The following is a 24,447-nucleotide window of genomic DNA, read 5'->3' as shown; positions in this document are numbered from 1 at the left end:
TTTTGCCATTCACTTGGGGCAGCATAAATAAGAGGGCAGATGCCAAACTGGAAAAATAAATGTGACAATCCGTGTCTACTTTCTTCCCCATGGAATTGTTCAAGTTGTAACATTCAATCATTCATTCTTTCATTCAGTTAAACATTCCTTAAACTCCTGCCAGACACTGGGAATGCCATAGCAGTGTCAGGGCGGGTGGAAGGAAATTTAACAGCTTATGACAACCATTAAAAACAAACACAAAATGTTTGCATCTAGCTTCATTCCAAACTGGCCACGTGATCTTGCAGTTGAGGGCTCACTCTTTCATTTGTTCATGTATTTGTTCATTGAGTAATCTCTTAATGTGCCCTGATAATATTCAGGATTGGCTCTACCCTGCTAGCAGCAGAGGCTAGAAAATATATCATTTCAAAGGCATATGACAGAAATCCCCAACTACCATTTTCTTTTTACAGCAAGAAGAAAAGCAAACTAGGAGCCTACTGGGGTTGGGGGCGGGGTAGAGTCCCCACCCTAATGCTTATCTATGCAAAGAGCTTATCACAAATGCTAAAGTATCTATTTTGAGCACTTGATTTCTCACTTTTTCATCATATACAGTAAAGGTGTGATATGGAAGGGAAGTGTTAATTCTAGTTGTTTGCATTGCTTAACACATTTGAATAGATTGGATTGGCTTCACATGGAAATGTTTGATTTTTTCCAAGACCCTTGCAGGTTTTAAAATAGATAACTTGATTCTGAAGGGAGGCAGGACCAAAGAGCAGAAAGAATTGATCTCAGTTATCACCTGAGAATGTAACACCCAGCACAAACCTTTCCTGCTTGTTCCTCATTGCACCCCTGCCACCTTGAACCCATTTGACCTTAGCCTATAGTCGAATGAAACTGTTTGCCATTCCCCGAAGCACAGACTGCTACCTCCTGTGGCTGTCATTTTTCTCATGCTCATCTCCTTCCTCTGGAAATGCTTCCCCAGTTCGCATCCTACCCATGTTTCCCTGTCTGGTTCTCATGGCCCCTCCTTCACTCACTCTGCTCTACTTCCTACATGCCCTCCTTGTGCTTTAAACCTTTATCACGCACTTAGCCCACTGTCCCTAGCAGTGGAACTGCCCTTTTCAGATCCTACTATATGTGGGGAAAGAAACATAATTTTCTTTCTACCCTTCTAGGTTCTTCTTGGCTGAGAACCTTCCCCCCACTCCCTCCCTCCTCTGCCGCTAATAAAAGACAGATTAACAGGAGGAAAACAAAACAATTGTAATAACTTGTATACCTCCTGTATATATGGGAGAGACCCTGGAAAACTGAGTAACTCTCCAAAATGGATTAAGCCACCACCTTAAGTACCATTTACAGTTAAAGGCAAAAGATGTTGAGGGTGGGGAGTCAGGTAGGGGAGGTCACCAAGAATAAGGGTGTTTTACAGATTTAAGTCCATGCTTTCTTCACTGATAATAGTTCCTAGAGACTGAATCATCCTCTTCTTCCTGCAGAGAGGGAGAACCCTCACAAATGCAAACTTTCCTTATAAATTGAAGTGTCTCTTACAAAAGGATAATTTCTACTAGGTTTTTAGAGCTTCTTCTGTATCTGCTGCTTCTTAAAAGTAACATGCTTCATATAATCCTTATGCCAAAAAGACATATTTTGGGGTGAGATGTTCTGTTCCCCTTCACGTGTAATAAGCTTTTTGCGATAAATGTAAGTCAATCATTTGTGTAAGCCTGACAGCATCAGGATGGTGCTTTGCTTCACTGGGGCTCAGTGAGTATTCATTAAATTGCATTAACATAAAGATACATTTAGCATCCAGGAGCCAGCTACTTGGACTTCCTTGCTCTTAGTAAATTAGAACATTTAAAAAAAAATTTTTTTTTAATGTTTATTTTTGAGAGAGAGAGAGAGAGCAGGAGAGGGGCAGAGAGAGGGAGTCACAGAATCTGAAGCAGGCTCCAGGCTCTGAGCTGTCAGCACAGAGCCAGATGCGGGGCTCGAACTCAAACTGCGAGATCAGGACCTGAGCCAAAATTGGACGCTTAACTGACTGAGCCACCTAGGTGCCCCAGTAAATTAGAACATTTTGTTGATTAGTGTGCTTCTGTCTCTGGGGAACCTTGCCCAGATAACCAAAGTATTCTCACATCTCCTTCCATCAGGTAAACCATCCCATTCTTCCCCTCCACCCTCCACTTTTTCCTATAGAGGGTCACTGTGCAGGGACCAGACAGGTGGGGAGAAAACGTGCTCTGATTTGCCAAGGGTTTTGGGGTCAGGTGGCTGTATGTGCATATGCATGTAGGTTCATGCTCCTGTGCTAAGAACACGACGAGCAGGCGACACTCTTGGGCATCAACACTCTTACCTGCAAGTTAGCTGTCGCACTGCAGCTGCAGAGATGGAGCCACCATCAGGGCCAGTCAGCAGTCAGCTATACACACAGGCAGGATTCAGGTCTTGAATTTTAGTTCTGAGGGTCTAGATATTAGAGTGTTCTTATGTAGCCAAAATTCTTGAGCAGTCTAGTGATGAATTCACACAACCCAGTGCAAGTATAGACTATATATCAGGCAACAAATATAAATTGTCCACTTAATGACTGGCAAGAGAAACATAACTTCCCATGTTAGGATCACAGTGCCCTCGCTTATAGGTCAGTGATCTGAAATCTGAGAACTCAGGTTCTTAGGTCCTTGGTACCAGAGATCTCAGCTGGGCATGGTTGGGACAGTACTAGCCAAAGAGTATCCAGGGTAATCCTGGATGCTTGGTCCAGAGACCCAATCATGTAATACATTCAAAAGAACTGGGAAGGGAGGCAGACTCTAGGTGTGGCAATCATATGGCAATTAAAGTCACCGGGTCACGGCAAAAGGGTTGAGAAGGAGGGTGCTGAGCAAACCTAGGAGAATCTCAAAGCCAATGGAGCTTTGACACTTTACAGAGAATGAGGCTGGGAGGAGAGGAAGGAGCTCAAGCAGACACATTTTCGAAGCCAATTTTGTTCCTTCATTCAACAAATATTTATTATGAACTCTCTACCTGTCACTATTCTAAGTATTGGCAATACATCAGTGAACAATACAGACAAAATCTCTGCCTTCATTGGAACTTAAATTCTGGGGGAAGGCACAAACAATGAAGGATACTTAATTAACTGTGGTATAGAATATGTTAGGTGGTAATACACATAGTGAAGAAAAATAAGACAGTAGAAAAGACTTGAGATTTCAGGTGCAATGAGGGGAATAGTTTACTCTTTTGAAGAGGGTCATCAAGTAAGGCCTCAAGAAGGTGAAATTTGACTTATATTTTGAAGAAGCCAGTTGTTCAGAGACTTTAGTATCAGGCAGAGGAACTAGCAAATGTGAAGTCCCTGAGGTGGAGTGTACCTGATGTATTTGAGGAATAGCAACAACCTCTCTGGAAATGAGATCTGAAAGGTAATGAGGCTGGTTTGTGTCGGGCCATGGAGAGTGTTGTAAGACTTTGGCTTTTACGCTGACATGGGAGCCATTGGCAAGCTTTATTCCAGGAAGTGACATGATTTGGCTTGTGTTTTGAAGAATTACTGTTGTAGCTGAGAATAGACTGCAAGGCAGAGGGAGCAAGGGTAGGAGGTAGGAGACCATTTCAGAGGCTTTTTCAATAATAGGGATGAGAGATGTTGGTGCTTTGGACAGGGTGATGGCAGGGGAGGTGGTGAAATCAGGCTGATTCTGGAAGGGTTTGGAAAGTAGAGCTTGAATCATTTGCTGATGGTTCGGATATGGGATTTGACAGAGATATGAAGGATGGCTCCAAGGTATTTGGCCTGAGTTAACTGGAAGGCTGACTGAGGAGTTGCACTGAACTGAAGTGTGGAAGACTGAAGGTTGGATGTACGTGGAACCAGAGCATGGGGAGCAGTTGTCATAGCTGATGTTTCAAGATGGTGTCCTGATGCAACTGTACTGAGCCTCCTGATAGATGCACAGAAGCAATTATGTCAACCGACCGGAAAAGCATGTCCTTTTCCCTGGACATACTACAGAAAACCTGAAAAAAAAATCACACCTATTTTCCTATCATTTCAAATACATTTTCCTTTAATTATAACAGTTTTTATTGTTGTTCACTACTAATTATGTGGTGGTTCTCCATTACATTTTGCCATCCCTAGCTGTGATGTTTTGGTACTGTCATTATAGTTCCAACTTGGGTGATGTCCTGTGTTTTAAGATAAACTCTAGTTGAACTCTCAGACAGTGATCATGCCATATTTCCATTATTTCCAAATTCTTGGAGTGTACCTGCTATCATCATCTCCCATCACATGTAATGCTACTCACATTGGGACAGTCACTCATATGTCTCAACTCTGCCACTTCCCAAGGCTATGACCGGGTGACACAGATCTAATCTGAGTGATGTTCAATCAAGAATGGTCAGGATTGGGGACAGCTTAATGGGTAGAAAAGGAGATAGGTGTGTTCCTGTAAGTTACTACTTACATTGGATATTTTGTTACTTCTTAGTGTGGTCTTGAAAATTGAGATATAATTCTTCTTTCTCTTTAATTCTTTCTGCCAAATTGGTTTTCTTCAAAAGCCAATACATACAAGCCTGCATCCTATTTTCACTCAAAGAGACAGATGGTTGAAAGTGACTCTAGCTAAAATTTTTTTTTTAAGTCTTGAAGTAAAAAATACACATGAATATCAGAAAGGTTTAAGCCTTTTAGGACTGGTTGAGAAATCTGTTGTGAACATTGACTGCCTCATACCACCAGGTTCTGTCTTCACATACAGAATGCTGTGTGCAGGGCCAGGCTTGGGATTTTGCAGCTAAGCTTTCTAGCTTAGCTGCAAATGGGTATTTTGGATGGGTATTTGCTTTCTAAAAGGAATATAAAAGTTGTGCTGATGGGACAAATAGCAAACTCCCAAATCCTAGGGTCATTCGGCATTTATGCTGACATGTCTGCAGGAAATATGTCATGGTCCTGCATTTCTGGCAGTATTGATTTTCCACACTCTTATGGACATTCATGGGTAACTGGAAAAGCGAGTTAATCTTTCTAAGTATATTTGTCTTGATGTGCTTGTGCCTTGAAGTATCCAGGGATAGATTTTTTTTTTTCCACTTTCTTTCTCTGGTAGATTTAAACAAATAGAGCTGAGCTTGCTTTGGTCATTCTATGGTAGGCTTTCCCACCCGTGCTCTGCAAGTGGACTACAGGTTCCATGTGTACTTGGATATTAATCTCTTGGCTCTCAGGATAGGCAGAGCCCGAGTCAGTCTCTTGTGATGATGAACAGCTTTCTCTGCATACTCGAGTGTCCTGTACAACTATCATCATGATCTATGGGTGTCCTGTCATGCTAAATGTTGGCTGAGAATGGACAAAGGTAGAGACTACTTTATAATTTAAAATCTGCCATTTTTAAAATTGATGTAGTTCAATATATCTCAAATGCCTTTAACTGCAACTAACAATAATAAATAATATTCAGACTTAAAAGTGAGTATATATATGTCAAAAAAGTTCGATGAAACAGTAGTTTCCCTTACCATGTAGAACTGCTCCCTGCACCTGCCAGCTGACTTGATTTTGTAACTCACCAGTGAGTTGCGACCCATGTCTAAAAAGGCTCTTGTAGTGTGTATTGCAAGCTAGGAATAAAATACCTGGTCTTGTACTTGTTCAAATCCTTCCATGTTTCCCTGCTGCGTCAGAGAAGTTCAGACCTCCCGAAAGGATGGCATAGCAGCCCTTTGGCTGTAGGGTGACCAACTTGTCCAGGTTTGCCTGGGAGTTCCTGGTTTTAGCACTGCAGGTCTTGCATTCAGAGAACCCCCTCACTTCCTCGCAAACTGGGGTGGCTGGTCACTCAACCTTTGGGATCTGCTATCTGGCTGCATTTCCGCCCTCAATTTCCTCTACCTTTTGTATTCGGTGTTCCATCCATATCAAATTACTTGTCCCACAGACTGGCCATTCTTGTTTCTACCTCTCCTTCTTTGTCTCTGCTTCCCTCTGCCTGGGAGACACTGCTCTTCTGCTGTCCTCAGGTCTCATCTTCCTCTGTGACACTTTGTTATGTCACCCTCTCCGAGGAACCTTCTCCCCGCGTCCTGTGAGCACAGTAGTACCACTGACTACACGGATTTGTGGGATCTTTAGTAGCTTTGTGTTTTTCTCAGCTTTCTTACTCTTTATCGCCTGTAGAACAAACATGAGGAGAAAATCTGCTGACATAAAGTGGGTGGCTTCAGCAAGGAAAGAACACAAAGGAGAAAGAATGAACCAGTAGAGATGCTAGGGCCAGTAGAGTGGAGCAAGGGAGGATGAGGAAAACCTAAAAGCACAGGCATATGAAGCAGTTAAGAGCACATGCTCCAGACACTAGGGTATCCTGGCTTTGCACATGTCAGAGGTGTTGATTTGAGTCCCTCTTCTGAGGAGTGTTCCTCTGCTCGACATAACATCAGCAGGGATCGATGGTTTTTAAAATTAGGCAGGCTTAATTACAAATTCACCAGTATTTCATAGTTAATTTGGGAGGGTATTGAATTAATTGGTTTTAAGAGGTCGAGATACCTTAATAGCTTGTATTTTTAGAAGATTAAAACAGATTGACTTTCCGAACGTTTATATTGTTGAGTTACTTTGAGAAAATCTACTCTGACTTCATGATTCAAGTATTAAAACTCTTCTTCCCCTTATTTTTATTAATATATCCTGATTGTATTTCTTTTGGTATGATAGTTTAAATTTGCCCTTATTTGTAAGGTGCAAGAACATCTGGGTGGCTTGAACTTACCAGTGTTTTCTATCAGGCTGGAGTGCCCATTTTAGGCAGGCTGACTGGCCAGCGCTGATTTAACTTTGCTGCGTGGAAAATCTGGCCCTTTTATGGGGACAGCAGAGTCAAAGCCAAAGCTGATCATGTCTGAAAATTTGCTTGTTGTCAATTATTTTAAAGATCAGCCTCACAGGTTACTTGAGAGTTGTTTATTTTTAGACATGCTCACTGACCATCTTTGCAACTCAGAGAAACAGCTTCTAGTACAATATATGGCTCTGTTCTAGAGCACTGATATTTTTACATCACTTTAAAAAAGAATGCTCAACTGTCAGTATGACTATTTATCCTCAAGGTATTCTAAGCAATAGATTCCAGATTTTTTGAATTTGTTGGTTAAGATAAACAATAGAGGCTGCCAATTATAAATAGAATGGATTTTGCTAAATAATCCTTCTAGAGTCAGACACCTGAGATTCAAATTGTAAACCAGACAGGAAAAACTTACATCAATGGGCATATAATGGTAGTGATTTAGGAAAAGGTAGTTCAGTGGATTAGGCAACATTAGGATCATGTGTTGGTTGCACATTTGTACTAGTGGGTGAAAAATCAATTCCCACCCCCTTTCCATTAGAATAGAATTTGGTTGCATTATAAGGAAGAACTTCTGAGTTCGGTGATTTAAAAGCTTAATGCACTGACACAATTTATTGACAATCAGGAAATTCCTGATAGTGAAATCACAGATTTCTCATTCCTGTCTAATGGTTATTTAGCAGTTCAGGAACACTCATTGCCAGGCACCAGAAGTATGGAGATAGACGAGACATGGCCCTTCCCTTCGTGGAGCTTTCAATGTAACAGGAGGCGAGAATCACACAAACAGAACATAGGCAGGGAGGCACATGCTCCAGCAGACCATGTACTGGGTGCTCATGGCAGAATGGTTGGCCCAGCCTTAAAGCTCTAGGAGGCCTTTCTAGAGGGAATGTGATTGAGCTGAGAAAGATGAATAGGAATTACCAGGTAATGAACAATGGGAAGAGCATTTCTGGAATTTGCAAAGGTACAAAGGAAGGAAACAGCTCAATACAGGAAAGTGTGAACTAGGAAGTAGAGGGATGTATGGAGAGAGGGATGGGCAAAAAGGGCATTTTCTGCGCATGGTAAGGAGTTGGGACATGTTTTGCATCTAGAAGGAAGTCGTGGAAGTGTTTTAGGTAAGGGAGTGAGCTCATTGGACTTGAGTGACAGGAAGATCACCCTAGTGCAGTGTGGAGGATGTGGAAGTCATCAGGGAGTAAGGTTAGCACGGAGACAGGCAGATCAGTTAGAAGAGCATCGTGGTTGTCAGATGAACCAGGTGAAGACTGGTATTGGGCAGCATGAATGGACATGGGTAGGCAAGGGCAGGCTTGGAAATATTAGGTGACGAATTTGGAAGGCACGGTGAAAATTGGCTGTGGGTTTGTGGTGAGTTTGAGGATTTCAGGGCTGATCAAGGGGAAGACGGGACCATGAGGTGGCAGCATTGCACAACGCATTTTAGTGGGTGGTACTTGGATAGTATTGCATGAGAAGGGACATCCTGCACAGCAGGAGACCCGGACACTGCAGGTTGGCACCACCACCCACTAGGTGATGCTGTTACATAGCCAGGGGGGAGTCTCCGGGGGTTGTTTTATCTATAGCTAGCAAGTATTGGGTGTAGTTTTATGGGATATGTAAAGCAGGTGGGGTCTAAATGGCTAATATAAGCTTATCTGAGTTGTATTTAAAGCAACTGAATGTGTAAGAATTTGTGTTTGGTGCCAGAGGGCTTTGAACTGATGGTCCCAGCATAATGTCAATAAGTGAATAACATAGGGGCCATCTTTAACCATTTATATGACAGCAGGTATTTATTGGATGTCCATTATGTGTGCAATATAAGGCTGAGGAGCCACTGTGCATCATGGTCTGTGGAGTAGTCGCCCTTTTTCACGTACTCCTCAAGAGTGCCTGTTTAGGTAGAGAAGCTCCTTTCTGTTTGCTCTGAAGTGCTTTTGAACTTCCAGGAGCCCAGATACGTGATCTCATATTATATATAGTGATGGGACCCTTATTTACTTGGCTTCTTTACCTGATATGTGGCCTGGGCAGGTGGTGCATTGTTCCCATCTATTTTGACCTGAGGTTAGGTACTTCTATAGGATTCTTTGTTCAAGGTCTCACGTCTTAATTTGTTCTAGTTTCCCTTGTGGTATTATTCCCCAGAGGGCTCTTGTCTCCTTTCTTCTATTTTCTGGTTCCTTTTCTGTCCTAATTCTTAGGGCCACAGAGCCAAAATACTGCCCTCTCATTGTCCAAACTGTTCCATCTTCAGTTTTATACTCTTTCAAGGATGCTACTTGAGATGCTCATTTCCTAAGGACTCTTGATATTTTCTGATAGTTCCTCTAAGATACTCTAAGATATGAATGACTGATTCCCTTAATTGAGGAACAATTCTTTTAACAAAGAGAAGCTTGTTGAGTCTCTAAATTCGTGGGATGCACTGTTGGGGTCAGAAATAACTCAAAATTTTCCAGAACTTTCTGGCAAAGATGACAACGGCTTTTGAGGCCTTTACTTTCTAAGGGCTCTCATCTCTACTCTGTTAACTAGATGAGAGGGCAGATACCCTATGGATTGATTTTTCTCTCTAGCATAATGGGCTTCTGTGCTGAGTGCTTGAGAGGCTCTTCTGTTTAATGTGCTGCAATTGCCAATGCTTGATTTACAGCTTTAGCAGTACGACTTGGGTAGCTCAGAATCATGAAACAGTGCAAGCGGGACTAGAGATGATATGCAGACACAACAATCTTAAATATAGCTCACAAATCCAGCAAGAGAGATACGAAAGGCTTAATTTAGCAGTATCGCTTGATTTCCTAGTCAAGAATTAACCCAGTGTGAGTAAAATTAAGAGGACCCCAGAAAAATCAACATAGATGAGTCCATAGACTCATGGACTAAAATTTTTCCCCTCCTCAAAAACAGTAGTTCTCTACTGACATAAATAGATCTTTCGTCTGTGGATGAAACTCTTGGAGTCTTGAACTACCAGTATTGGCTGCGGTGGTGTGTTTGGCAATTTCAACGGTGAAGCCCTTTCTCTTGTTGTCAGCTCTCCCATGCAATTTACACTTTCTGCCACCAGGTGGTGGTAGAGAACGACCACAAGATTGGACTGGATATAAACAGATCAAGATCCACCATAAAAGCCTTTTGTTTAAGATCTTCCTTTTGATTTAAATGAGTAAAATCTTAAGTAAACACTGAAAAGGAAGCATTATTTGGCGAAAGTATTCAAGAATAAGGAGATCTGGTGTTTCCAGTTCTGACTTGTCCACTTAATGGTGGTGAGCTTAGATTTCTGCATCTCGCTTTCCCTATTTATGGGTAAAATATTGGTACTGGATTGTATAATCTTTGATGTTCTTGTCTTGAAACAAACATGTATAATTGTAATTATTAAAATGGCAAAATTAAAAGAACAAAAGAATTAAACACTTTTTTCACAACATAGAAGTCTGCATTTTATTAGCCACTAGTTTAGTTTACTTCATAGCAAGGCTGAGTGAGCTCCATTAATTTTCTTGTGTGTGTAGTGAGGGGAGAAGGAGAATGAGCAGTGAGAGAAGTCATCTCAGTTTTTCTTCTTTACCTATTTTCTGGTTTAAGCAAGTCTTTCACATATAGTTTTATGGAATCTTTCCTTCAAGACCTTACTCTTTCTGTAATTCCACTTTTCCCTATGCTATATCCACAGGCCTTAGATCTTCCAGGTATTTCCAAATCATTATAGTTGCTTGACTCTAATCTGAAATATTCTCTTCTCAGTGATTCTACTATTGTGTCTTTCACTTTTTCTTTTCTGCAGAAGAAAGAACTCAAACCCTTCTGTTTAGGTTATTTATATCAACAGCAAAATTTCGTTCAGTCTCTATAGGCTTTAGAATCAACTCCACCTTATAAGAAGCAGGTAAGGCAAAGCGTGGTCTGAGGATCCCTGGGGATCCTAAGATGTTTTCAGAAACCTGTAAGGTCAAGACAATTTTCACAAAATGTTATTTTTATTTTCTTTTTCAACAGATTGGCATTTGCAGTGATGGTGTGAAAGCAATGGTGGGTGACACTGCTGATACTTAGCAGGAATTGAGACAGTGGCACCAAACTAGACCAGTACTGGCATCAACCTTCACTGCCACACACTTGCAGTTTAAACCAACCAACCAACCAACCAACCAACCCTGTTTCACTTAAGAATGTCCTTCATGAAGCAGAAAAAAAAAAAAAAAATGTTATGTTAAATCTCTACCCTTGAGCACATGTCTTTACTGTGTGACAAATGGGAACACATAAGGCACTTTTGCTGCCTACCAAAGTTCAGTGGTTGTCTCGAGATAGGATTTGTGCAGTAGTTTGAGTTGTGAGCCAAACTACCTGCCTTTTTTCATGAAACACTGTTTTTGTTTTTGTTTTTTACTTGAAAGTACAATTCACAGACAAACTAGGATTATTCAGAGTTGGGTTTTTGGCAGAAATTTTCTAAAAAATCAGTGAGAGTGGCATGATCTTGTCAGAATTGACAATATTTGCTGCTAATGACAAAATTTAAGATTTGCAGCAAAAATCAGAATTTTGGAAAATTTATATCAGCTTTACCATACCTAAAGAGTTTTCCTAAGAGTTTGGTAGTGATATTACCAAGTTTGATTTTTGGATATTGGAGAGTGACATGTATCAACATTTGAGAAGTCTGCATACTTTTCTAAATAATTTTCTAGATAACCAGTGCATAATGTTATAAAATCATACATGGGTCAAAGGTTCATTCAAAGTTTAAGATAGACCAATAGATTTTAATGTGCAAAAAGAGTGCAAAAAGCTCATCAATTGATGTCATTTCATAATTACATTGCAACAGAACATTAGGAAACTGACATCTGTTGAATTTTGGTGTAATATCGAAGAATGTCCACAATTACCTTAAGAGGCTATTTAAAACTCTTCCTTTTTGGAATACATATTTATGTGAGACCAGATTTTCTTCACAATTAAAATAGCATATCACAACAGACTGGAAGCAGACGCAGCTGTAAGAATCCAGTTGACTTCTATTAAGCTAGATATTAAAGAAATAAGTGAAAATGTAAAATGTCTTCTTACTATTTGTTTTTTTGCCTTGGGAAGTATGGCTATTTTTTCCATAAAAATTTTATATTAGTAAGTAACAAGTTTATAGTTATTTTAAAATGAATTATTAAATATTTAAAGTTTTATTGGTTTTAATTTTTAACATGGTTAATGTTGATAGATGTAACCCACATAAACAAAGGCTCTTTGGCATCACTGAGAACTAAGAGTATCAAGGGATGCTGAAAGCAAAACGTTTAAAAACTGCTCATCTAACAGTATGAGTAGACCAGACCCAGGCAACTTCTGACTATAAGATGGATTTTATTAAAAGTTTTGTCTGAGAACAAACTGAGGGTTGATGGGGGGTGGGAGGAAGGGGAGGGTGGGTAATGGGTATTGAGGAGGGCACCTTTTGGGATGAGCACTGAGTGTTGTATGGAAACCAATTTGACAATAAATTACAAAAAAACAAACAAACAAAAAACAAAACAAAACCCAACCTGGATGAGGGAACAAGTCTCAGAAAATATTCTAGACTTAACTCCTGATGAAGAGGTGTACCTTGTTGCGACCAAGCTCACATTACATAATAAAAAGAATATTAACTGGAAAAAAAAAGTTTTGTTTTCACAGTGTCCTGTTGGCTGTAAAAATTTAGCAAATAACCCTCTCATGTCTTTCACCAGCCAAATCCCTCTTGAGACTTCTATAACCCTCCTTTTACAGAAGGCAAGATATCACTGTATAAATGGACAAATGGTTGTGGTCTGTATCATCCCTTGTCCACCTATCCAGTTGGGAGAAGTCAGCTGCATTTTATGAAAAGCCAGGCAGGTGAAACAAGGTTGGGAAAGATCAAATTTCTTATGCATACCTAGTGGCAGATGAAAAGTTCAATAGCTCATAGTAAAGAGCTGACAAGAGCAATTGTTTTCAGGCAGAAAAAGGAACTTGTTTCTGGATATTTTTTTCAATGAGTCTGGCCACAGCTGGGCAATGATTTAAACCTCCTAGGATTCTGACTTTAAGCTTAAAAATACATTTGCATATGCCAGCATTAGAAATGGAATCTCAAACTGCTGCCAACGTAGACAACCAAAAGGAAATAGAAGTCTATATTGTTCAAACGCTAAGCCTTGGGAGAGTCTATTACTTGGCAGCTGTGTAAACAGAGCTAAACCCTTTGCTTCTCCTCTGTTAGATACTTGGTTCTAAACAGGACCCGACCATCCCATGATGGTACATGCAGAAATGAAAATGTAGGCTATATGTCTCATTGCATTCAAGAAACACTGAAAACTTTCTTTTCTTTATGGATGTGTGTGGACTTAAGAAGTGTGAAGGAAATGCAAGGTTAACTGGAAAGACAAGGGCCAATGTGAAAATGACTTGGGTTGTTTCTTCCTTCCTCAGTGTCCATGTTTTTCTCTCATACATTTTCCTCCTTCTTTTCTCTCCCCATTTCTTCCTCCATTGAGACTTAGGATCATGAGCCATTTCTATAATGGAATGGCAGGATTAACCCTCCCTGCAACTAACTTCTTCGTTAGAGAAGAAACCATTTCTCCATGTGCCTCTCCGTCCTCTGGGCAGAAGTGGGTGAGATACGGGAGGATGTCTACTTGGGACAGCTTGATATGTAATTCCTGTGTTCAACTGAAAAATTGAGAAGAATTTTACTATTACTAAATTAAATGACTGCATTTAATTTTTTACAATATTTTTATTTGAGTAACATCTCTTTAACCACATAACTTCCATTTTATAATCCATTAGATTGAAAAGCTCCTTCTATTTGCTCTGAAGTGCCTTAGACTCTCTTGGATCACAGATTGGGTTTTCTTACTCTGATAATATTGCTACTAAATCAGTAACATGCTATATACCTTTAATTATTTCTCACTGTAATATTTTTTAAATGATTGCAGTGAACTTTGAATGATGACTTTGGTTATTGAATTAAGGTGGACTTAGTGATGGGGGAAAGGGTTGGCATGGTAGAAAACAGTAATAGTAATAGTAATGATAATAATAATGATGATGATTATAGTAATAATAATATAAAAAGGGGAAGAGAAGGAAAGGAAGAAGTAGAGAAGGAAGAGGAGGAAGAGGAAAAACAATTTTCATGGGTGTTTAATATTTGTTAGGCATGATTCTAAGTTCTTTTCTTATATTGATTCATTTAACTGAGATCAAATGGCCTTTTACTGGGCTCAGAGATGGACTAAAGCAAAAGTTATGAGAACTGAGACATTTGGGAGGATGGGTGGAGATGAGTTATAGTGAAGCAAGGGAATAAAGGTTGAACCAGGGATAAAAAGAGAAATCCATTAGCTACAAATTTTCTGTGCAGTGAACATGCTTATATGTAAATTATTTTGAATTTCTCCAAATAATTTGTTGAAATAGTCCTAGTATATCCACTTCATTGGAATTAATCATATCCAAAATTTATATTTTGAGTCAAAAGTAGAGATTTCCCCCCAATTGTATAGACTGTCCTCATCAATCTTGTCTCCCAGTGTTTTTTTTGTTTTGTTTTCTAAAACTGTGCAAACATTAGATGTCAATGTTTTAATCTTGGTCAATGTGATACTACAAAGAAGTTGCTTTTATTCTGTTATTGAGTTCAATTATCTTCATATGTCCTTAAACCTTAATAGTCATTTGTTATTTCATTTTCCTCTGTGTTGTTTTTTTTTTTTTTTCATTTCCCTTGGAATATTAGTGTCTTTGTTACTGGTTTGTAAGAGACTATTTATGACTAAGGAATGTTAACCATTTGCCATGCATTGTAAATGAAATGCCGTGTTTTGTCTCCAACATCTTACTGTGATGTTTTAATTTTGGTTGTACAGAAGTTGTGTGTTGAAATATAATAATGTTCTGCTTTAAAAAAAAGGGGGGGGGAATCAGAAGTAGAGAATTGAAATTTGAAAAAAAAACAATAATAAGTGTTGGGGATTAGTGTATGGAGCCCAGAGGACATGGAGTAGCTGATTTGAACTTTTGGATATCTCTTGTTGAGGGGTGGGTAACTTGGGGGACAAGAAAAGAAAGAAAAGAGATGAAGTGGGGTTGTATTCAGCAGTAGTAAATCTGGAGAATTTGTAGGAGAGTGTGAGCTAAAATGCAGGGGTGGAAGGAGGTAAAAAGTGAGAGTTGGGTAAGTGAAGGTAGGTTGTAAGAGAGTGTGGATAAGAGGAATGTCACCAACAGAAAACAAATTTGGAATATGGGACTCTGCTCTGAGGAGAGCTGAACAGGCATCATAAAAGTACATCATCTGACCCTGGAATGGATGGAGTGGGTGAGGCTGAGCTGTAATTGTTCCTAAGACAGGGGAGAGGTAAACTGTAGTTGGCTGGTTGGTGGCAGAGTAGGTTGATGAACAGACTTACACCCAGAGGTGGGTGTGATTTCTCTCCTGACCCCTTTTTTAATTTTTAAATGAAAGAGACCAGCTTTGTGTGTGTGTGTGTGTGTGTGTGTGTGTGTGTGTGTGTGTGAAGTAGGTGAGCAATAATTAGCAGCAGGTAGCTCTGACTCTTATTTTCTTAAACTGAGAGCATCAGAATTGCCTTTGCAATGACCTACATTAGCCACAGGAAGCTCTATAACTCACGTCCCCCATGCTTTGCTCCTCAATTTGCTTTGCTTGATGTGCAGGGAGATTTAGTGAGTCGGAGTGGCAAGCCCCCCGGGAAAGCCTGGGGAGTTTAGTGCTGACACTGCATTTAGTGCCACGATTGCAGCCTTTTTACTGTGTGTAAAGGGCCATTCATTTACTCTAATGTGTACTTCCCAAACCCTTTATGAGGTGTTCTCTTGAGATTTCTTATTCTACTTGGTGTTGGTGCAAAATGTCTATTTTGGAGTAGATCCAAAAAGTCAGTAAGTGGAAAATACTCTACAGCTATCTTTTGCCATTGTGTCTCTACGACCTTTAAAAAGTGTGTTACTTGAAACATCACTACCTAATACTTTTTAAAAGTTCCGTTGGCGTTTTTGTTGTTTATTTAAAAAATATTTGCTGTGTGGCTGGTAACACCAACTTAAATTACCAGCATGGTCAGACATGTTTATCAGTTGTAAGAAGAACTTTGCTTTTTGCAGAAATGTACTAAATATACACTTTACTTCCTGCTCATGAATGAAGGTCAACCAGAAAATCACAACAAATATAGGATGTTCTTATTACATGGTTTGCTCCTTAATGACCATAGTATATAGCTGAATTTGTGGCAGGCCCTTTCGGTGGACTAGAAGAAGTCCAATTGCAACTGGGGAAATGTGTGGGAGAAAATTCTAAGTAGTTTCCACTGGCTGTGTTCAGAATGACACAATTATTGCTTTAATAGTGATCTTTTTGATTGGACATTTCATTTCTGACGGCCAAAAAATGTCAAAAACATAAATCTGATTGGTCCCCATGGGAGAAGGAAGAGTATATGTAATTTCACAGATGGCTTCTGGAATTAGGGTCATATTTTCTCCTGCCAGGAATTTTGCCCAGTGGTGTTGAAAATTATTGGCAAATGATATTTTAGTGATAAACCTGATTTTTGTCAGTTCCATGGTTTCTCTTAAAAAGAAACCAGAAGATCTAACTGCTTTGATTCATATTTTTCCATGTCAACCATGGAGCTGGATAGAGCTTTCTTCAGGCAGGTTATTTCCACTCTGCCTGGTCTGAATCACTGCTTTGTGTCCTCATGTTATCTGCCTGGCTCCTGTAGGACTTTGAATTTGTGATTCAGCTTTAAACTTCGTAGGTGGATGACTCAGAATTCTGTTCCACAGCTCCGGTCCCCATCCCGCTTCTCATCCCATCTATAGTATCTATGCATTCTTTCTGCCCAGAAATCCCATTGACTCCCAAATCACAGCATACTACAAGTTTTTTTCATTATTTCTTTCCTGCCTTCTCTTTCCAGCTTCGCTGCTATCCTCCTTGCTTTCTCAAAGTTGAATTGTGTCTGAGTCTTTCTCTTTTGCTTCCATATCTAAGGCTATCAAGAGTTACTTCTTCCTTCTTAGCATGCTTTCATCTGCCCACATTCCTTACATTCGGTCTCTACATCCACCCACCATCCTGATGCAGGTGCAATCGATCCAGGTAGATCACCAGACTCTAGGCAGCTTGCTTGATTTCTAGTTTCTGCTCCTATCTGTTTTCCAGGCGGGGACAAGAGTAGGCTTAAGCAGATTCCATTTTTACTTGGTCACTTTCCCCTTCAAAAAGCTGCTGTGATTTCCCATCTCTCATTATACCAAATGGAACTCTTCTGTTTTCCAAAGGCTTTACCTGTTGCCGCCACAAATACATTCTTACCAACTAAAGTTTATATTTCTTGGCTTGGATTCATCCACACCTCTTAGCCTGCTGGTTCCCATTCTATAGGTCTTTGCATATCGGTATCTTCCCTTCTTTGCTAGTTTCTGACCTCATTTGATATCCACCTTACATTTCCTCTCCTCCTCAAAGCATATGCTTGCTCATTTTAGTAGATCTTAATTATTCTTTTGCTCTGCATTCTGCCTAACTTGTACGTTGGAATCAGCAGAGTGGAGTAGTTCAGAGCATGGGCACGCTTGATTTTGCTACTGCCATGTACTGACTATGCGTTCTTAGGTCTTGCTGAGCCTCCATTATCTGAAATGCAAGCAAGGTATTAATAACAACACTGGTCTTCTTGGATTGTTATGATTAAATGTGATAACAAATAAATGTTTGGCACTCAGAAACCCACAGGCCAGTATCTCAGAGAACATCTCCAGCCATCCCACATGCCTACAAAGTGCAGTTATGCACTCTTTGAAGGGGAGAATCTGATTTTCCTCATCTTTGTACTCTGATGCCTTAGACCATGCCTGGCAAAGATTAATTATTCGATGATATTTGTTGAGAAATGAAGATAGGGTGTGTTCATGAATTGATTACAAAGATTAATTATTGTGATTATTATTGCTATTATTTCACAATTCTTTGCCATTACACCATGAACCAGAAGGAATATGTACAGTAAAGTGCATTTTCCAACTATGAGTATTTTTGGGGAAGTGTGTCTTCGGGTAACTGCAGCTTCTTGATTACCTTCTAAAGGCAGTGACAGGAAGTTTGAAGATATTTCATTCTTTTGTATTCTTTGCTTCTTTTTTGCCTTTCATTCCTCTGTCATCTACTTAGGGATTCATTATATATTCATCATAGCTGCATATAAATAATATGTAAATTAATATTCATGACATTTTGGATTTTTTTTGGTTTTTTGCTTTATTTTTGGAATTTGGGTCAGAGGGGGGTTCTTCATTTCTCAGTGTTTCCATTTTCTTAGTTTCCAATTGAGAGCATGAAACAGGCAAATTTAATCATTGGTAACTGGTGACAGTATTCTCTGAACTCATTGTATTTGCAAATATTTCTGGCATCATCACCATTGGCATCACCATCCCCACTAACGTAGAAATTAAATTTCACTCAGATAAATTTTCCCAAGAACTTGCCATGGTGTTACCTACTATTTCGTGTGTTCATAGACATCTTTTGCTTTGGAAGGGAAAGTGCCAGGATAAGCACGATTGCGTTCAGTATGCAGATGAACGTTTTATAGAGATAGGATTGTACTGGAGACAAAATTAATTGTGACAGTTTGGGAGGAGTTTTACAGAAAAAGAAGATTAACATGGTAGGTCTTTAGTGGCTGTCTTCCCTGATGCATACAATGCTAGGCAAAATGAAATCTATGTGCCCAGGCTCAGTGGAGGAATGTTTACTGAGTCCATAGAAATTTGAGCAGGGCACATCTCTAAGGGTTTATGACAGCCTATGTTCTTTTCTCAGTGTGGGGATGAATTGGTGCATTATCGTCTAAATTGGAAGTCATGGTGAAAGTTCTTTTTTGATTCTCTTATTTATTTATTTATTTATTTATTTATTTATTTATTTGTTGTTTATTTGTTAAGAAACTTGCACAGAAAGTGTCTTGCTTATTCTGAAGTTGCTATTATTCTTCAGACCAGAACAGATTATACCATTGTATTTCCTCAAATATTTATGAATACATAAAAAGGAAGGTATTTACATAGCATGAGACCAGATCTAACTTCATTTGTTTCTTTGATTCTTCGACATAGGCTACGTAATACAACCTGTTGTGGTCAAAAAGTCACATTTTCAAGCTTTTGAATGATTTTTTCAATGATAATACAGAAAGGTTATTTTTATATATTCACATTTTTTTCTTTTCCTCCAAGGAAACCAACATGTCTGACAAAAGTGACTTAAAAGCTGAGCTAGAGCGCAAAAAACAGCGCTTAGCACAGATAAGAGAAGAGAAGAAACGGAAGGAAGAAGAGAGGAAAAAGAAAGAGGTAAATACTGGGTATTGGGGTGTTGCAGGGAAAAAGGAAAATCACTTGATTCTAAGGGACTGGTCAAATGATTAAGAGGATGCTCTAGAAGAATCCTTCTAGGATCTCTGAATAAAATGAGTGGGTATCTGCATACACAGAATAACGAGATCGTTGTCACCTGCTGTGTCCTGGCCAAGCACCACCTACGGCCCAGAGGTCTCCAAGCCCCAGGTTCACCTTAGACTTGAATAGCACCCTGAAAGTGGTCCGTGAAATCTCTATTGTTAGAAATTTCTTAACCTTTCTGTATCTTGGTTTCCTATCCTTAAAATAGGAATACTAATATATATTTTTTTGGGGGGTTGTGAGAATTAAAAGAGTTAATCTTGTAAAGCACTTGGTAGTACCCAGGCTCTGATAAGTGTTTAATATGTGTTAGGGCTCTTAAAAAGTATCTCTGAGCTGTCAGCACAGAGCCCGATGCAGGGCTCAAACTCATGAACTGAGAGATCATGACCGGAGCCAAAGTCGGATGCCCAACTCACTGAGACACCCAGGCACCCCAAGAGAAAGAATCTTAAGCAGGCTCCATGCTCAGCATGAAGCCTGATGAGGGTCTTGATCCCACAGGCCGTGGGATCATGAATTGAGCCAAAATCAAGGGTCAGACACTCCACCGACTGAACAACCCAAGAGCCCCAATATGTGTTAGTTTTAAGAAAAAAAATTTTCAAAACTACTAGCCTGGGGTGCCTGGCTGGCTCAGTTGGTTGAATGTCTGACTTCAGCTCTGGTCATGATCACACAGTTCATGAGTTCGAGCCTCGCATTAGGCTCTGTGCTGACAGTGCGGAGACTGCTTTGGATCCTCTGTGTCCCTCTCTCTCTGCCCCTCACCTGCTTGCAAGCTCTTTCTCTCAAAAATAAACAAACATTAAAACACACACACACACGCACACACACACACACACACACGCACACCACACACACACACAAACTACTAGCCAGAACATTTTAGGAGAACAATAGAAAAATGATGCCAATGGATCTCCATGGTTTCCTAAGGGATGTGTGTTTTTCAGCATAAACAAGGATCCTAGGTCTGATAGAGGGAAAGCAGTATGTCCCCCTCTTGGGGAGAGGGTAGGTAGTATGGTAGTAGACTCTGCTCCATGGACACAGAATTATGACATTTTGAAACTAGAAGAGATTTTAGAGGCTTTCTACTGACACCCCTCGTTATGCCCACAAAGCAGCAGAAACCCAGAGATGAAATATCACTTTCTGTCTGCCACACACAGAATCCAGGGCTCTGGATTCCCAGTTCAGCGCGTTGCTGTCATGTCATGTTTTCTTCTCCTAGCTCAATCCAACAAATAATTTATTTTTAATTCTCCAATTTGTTGCGGTCATGTAGAAATAGCCCACATCTTGTACAGAAACCAGACGCCAAAGGTGGTTTGGAATAGTTTTCTGAGAAGGAAACTTTATGTGTGATATACTCGTGTGTTTAGAAACCAGAGCTGTCCCATACTTGGAGTCTTTCTGTAAGGAAAAAGAAAATGTCTTTTGATGCCTTACAATCTAGATAGGCTCTGTTTCATACTATAAGGGTGTGAGACCAAGGTAACAGATTTGTAACAATTATTTCCCAACAAAGTAAAACATAATTGCAATTGTGTTTTAGCCTCCTGCCATCTCACATCTCTCCCGTTCCATTACACTTTGATTGATGCCACGTCTTATTTGTCCTTGACAGTGCACATAATGTTTTTCTCTTGGTGATCTTTGCTATTATGTATGCAGTCTTTGAGTGAAGTAGAGGTGAGAATTGACAAGGAATGGCTATTCATTTCCAGGCAAAGCCAAAAAAGGCATTAGGTTATTATGCTTCCTTTCCTTCAAATGTCAACACTTACTGTAGTTTTATAGCACCTGTTATCCTTTACTAATAACCAGTTTCCTTTTAAACTGACGTTCTAATATCCAACTTGAATTTCATAGAATCACTACAAAATGTGATGTGGTATGGGAAATCCGGTTCCAAATTATGCTGTCTGCCTTGTCTTTGTCACTTCACCCATGGTGGGGGGGGGGGGCACGCGGGGAATTGCAGGCAAACAAGGCTGATCGAAACGGGCCACCCTTTCTGTTTCTGTACCCGGCAGCTTTGCCCAATGGAGATTTGGCCCGTTACACAGCAGATGGAGCCCTAGGAGGTTGCCAGTGGCAGGTGGTGGGGAGTGTGGTACACCTGGGCTCTGTATTTTCTGGGCCTGGAATTAAAGCAACGGTCTTAGTTTCCTTGTTTCCACAGGGTTAAGCCTGTCATATCCTGACCTTGCTCCACGGGCTCCCGTGGCAGTACAGAGCCCTCACTCTCCATCTCAAAGGTTTTGATACGAAAGGTCCGACCGGGGCCAGACTTTGCGATTCATTGGACGACACCATCCTTAAAGCCTGTCTTGTTCCTCAGCAACCCATTTCCCCCTGCAAAAGATCTTTCCTTAATTGGGTCAGAGTAACTTTTGTAGACTGTGATGAGTTGGTTTGTCTGAGCAGACTTTGCCGTAAGACAGAGGCGGGAAAATTCAGTGATTTTGCCCCGAGGCTTTTGAGGTGATGTGGCTGGGAAACCTGGCTCTGCCCTTCACAGAATGGCCTTGAGTGAGTATGAGACCCTTCTGACCTTGTTCTCCCTTGTGTAAAATGGGGAAAATATTGGTGCCTACCTCACAGAGTTCTGTGAGGATGTAAGGAGAACATAAGGCACAGAGGAACTGGTCAGTAAGAAGCAGTGGTTATTCTGCTCCTGAGATTGGCAAGCAGAATAGGAGAATGCAACCCCGTACGGTTGGCTACATACATTTATCAGGATCCTGCTGATGAGGCCGTTTTCCAAAAATACTGTTATTGGATGGATCTTATAATTCAAGTCTTCCAGTTTCCTGGAATTACAGCATTTTGTAGCTGCAAGAAACCTGGAATTTTCAAATGAGGATGCTGGGCCCCAGAAGTCAAAGCCTTAAGGGTAGCCGCCCTTATCTCCAGTCTCAGGAAGGATCCCCTCTTCCAGCCCGTGGCCCTAAACAGAAACCTGGGGTCATTCTTTTACTACCCCTTCTCCAACTTATAGTGGTCATCAGATCCTGGATGGACAAGACAGCACTTTCTTTTCTCCCCCATCTTCTTTCTCCTTAAATCCACATTCTGGCCAGTCTCAGCTACTCACATATCCCGTACGGGCCACACTCTCTCTTGACAGGGAGTTTGTGAATATTTACTTACTGCTTGTACCATTCTCCTACTTCTCTCTATTGTCCTTCTCCTGACTGTTAACTACCTGTCTTTCAGTTCTCACCTCAAACGTCACTTCCTCCAGAAAACCTTCTCTTATACCTAGTTAGTCCAGCCCCTATCCTTGACCTCATCAAACCAGTTAGCACAAAGCAGTATGTTTGCATCTTCACTCGTCTTTCTCTCCTAAGAGAGGGCAGGCTTTTGAGGACAGGGCTGGTGTTTTTCAAGTGAATGTCTAGCACAGATCCTGCCACCTAGCAGGACTTCAATAAAGGGTTAAACAAAGAATGATTGAGTGCATGAGTGAACACAGCAACTAGTTAGCACTAGTCTGAGATGCTGGTCACAGACACCTTTTCCAAACATCTGGAATTCTTTCCTGCAAATATCCTTGGAAATTCTGATCTTGAGTCTATGGGATGCCCCAGTCAACTGTCACTGACTCCTGAGTTTTAAGATTTTCTAGTTTTTGTGGTGTTTGTAGAGTGTTAGCAATAGCCTTAACTTATAGGCTTGATTTTTAACTTTATTTAAGCTTATATTTTAAATGACACAAATTTAGAATAAAAAGGAAACAAAATGCTTCTTAATGCCAATCTGAGTGACTATTTTTTTACCAGGACTGAAAACTGGTGTGAGTTAGGACCACCTAGGTTGATTATCTCCACAGAATCCAGAAAGCTATACATGTATAAAATTACCACTCTGTGCTTCTTTGGATGTCAACTGTTTTTTTGGTTGTGGTATTATGGATGAAATATGATTTCAAAATAAATATAGTGGCCACCATTTCAGATTCAGTCCCAACTTCATGAAAAATTGGCTTTAATGCAATGAGGTGTCCTTAATGGGGCCACCCTGAAGTTTCGTCCTGTCCTTGGCCTTCTGCTGGATTGCTGTAAGGTAGGACGGACAGAGGTTTCCTGGCCTGTCCTCACTTGTTCCTTTAATAACTATGGAGCTATCTTTGAAAAAGTGACTGACAGTTCTCAGCTGACAAATTTGCTTTCTTTGATTTTCCTCCCTGGGTCTCAGCTGTGATTACTCTTTGCAAACAGAAATAGCGTTTTCTGGGAAAGACACCTAGCACATTTTTTAATTGCTAGCACTGTGAAATCACTCCTATTGAGTCATTAAAATATATTGGGATTCTACAGTAATTACATGGAGAAAATCAAAAGTTTCGTGACTAGAGCACTTGGTATAACTAACTGCCTTGGATGTAGTATCACTCTGTTTAGTTTAAGGTGCTAATTAGTAACAGATAGGAATTGCCTTTATTTCTAATAAGCCCCAGTTACCTAAGTTTGCATTTTCCTTGTCACCTTTGAGTGCTGATAGCTTTCTTAAGCTTTTGTTACATCTAGATGGACATTTGTCCTTACTAATATATGTCATTATATTGCCTTCTTCCTTAAGAATTAAAGAAGGTGGAAGGCAGAGAATGAGTTGTAGAGGCACCTGTATGAAAAGGAATGAAATTTTGGAGGAGGAGTTCAGGTGTGCTGTTTTTGCACAGTGTATGGTTATGCATGCTGATGTGTGACATGCCCTCTAGTGTGTTTCTTAAATGTTTAATGCTTAAAGAATAAATTAAAAAAAATTCTGTGCCTTTCTGCATAGGACATACATGACAGAAAGTTTTAGATAATATATTCTAAGTTTATTGGAAAGGAAAGGATTAGGCAGATCTTCTTCGGTTCGCTCTATTTAAGCTCCATTAGAACCTCTTTGTCTCATTACCGTTGACACTCTGTTGTCCTTCACTACGTTTTTGTTAAAAGAATGAGGAAAGGTTAATGACTTTTTTTGTTGCTAGGATATAGCA

General features: G+C 40.1%; 1 protein-coding gene across 4 annotated transcripts in view; it reads left to right on the top strand.

The window, feature by feature from the left end:
- DYNC1I1 (dynein cytoplasmic 1 intermediate chain 1) overlaps window positions 1-24,447 on the top strand; it is a 321,789-nt gene that overhangs the window by 12,196 nt on the left and 285,146 nt on the right. For all 4 annotated transcript variants that reach the window (XM_086695920.1, XM_086695909.1, XM_086695921.1 and 1 more), the window contains exon 2: window positions 19,221-19,337. In XM_086695920.1, coding sequence (XP_086552046.1) covers window positions 19,230-19,337 — 108 coding nt within the window. In that variant the 5' untranslated portion in view covers window positions 19,221-19,229. The remainder of the gene's footprint in view (window positions 1-19,220; window positions 19,338-24,447) is intronic.

The sequence above is a fragment of the Puma concolor genome, chromosome A2, assembly GCF_028749965.1.
Source record: "Puma concolor isolate L17-30 chromosome A2, mPumCon1.1.hap2, whole genome shotgun sequence".
Lineage (NCBI taxonomy): Eukaryota > Metazoa > Chordata > Mammalia > Carnivora > Felidae > Puma > Puma concolor.
Note: the sequence above shows the minus strand (reverse complement) of the source record. Positions and strands in the feature narration are given on the sequence as shown.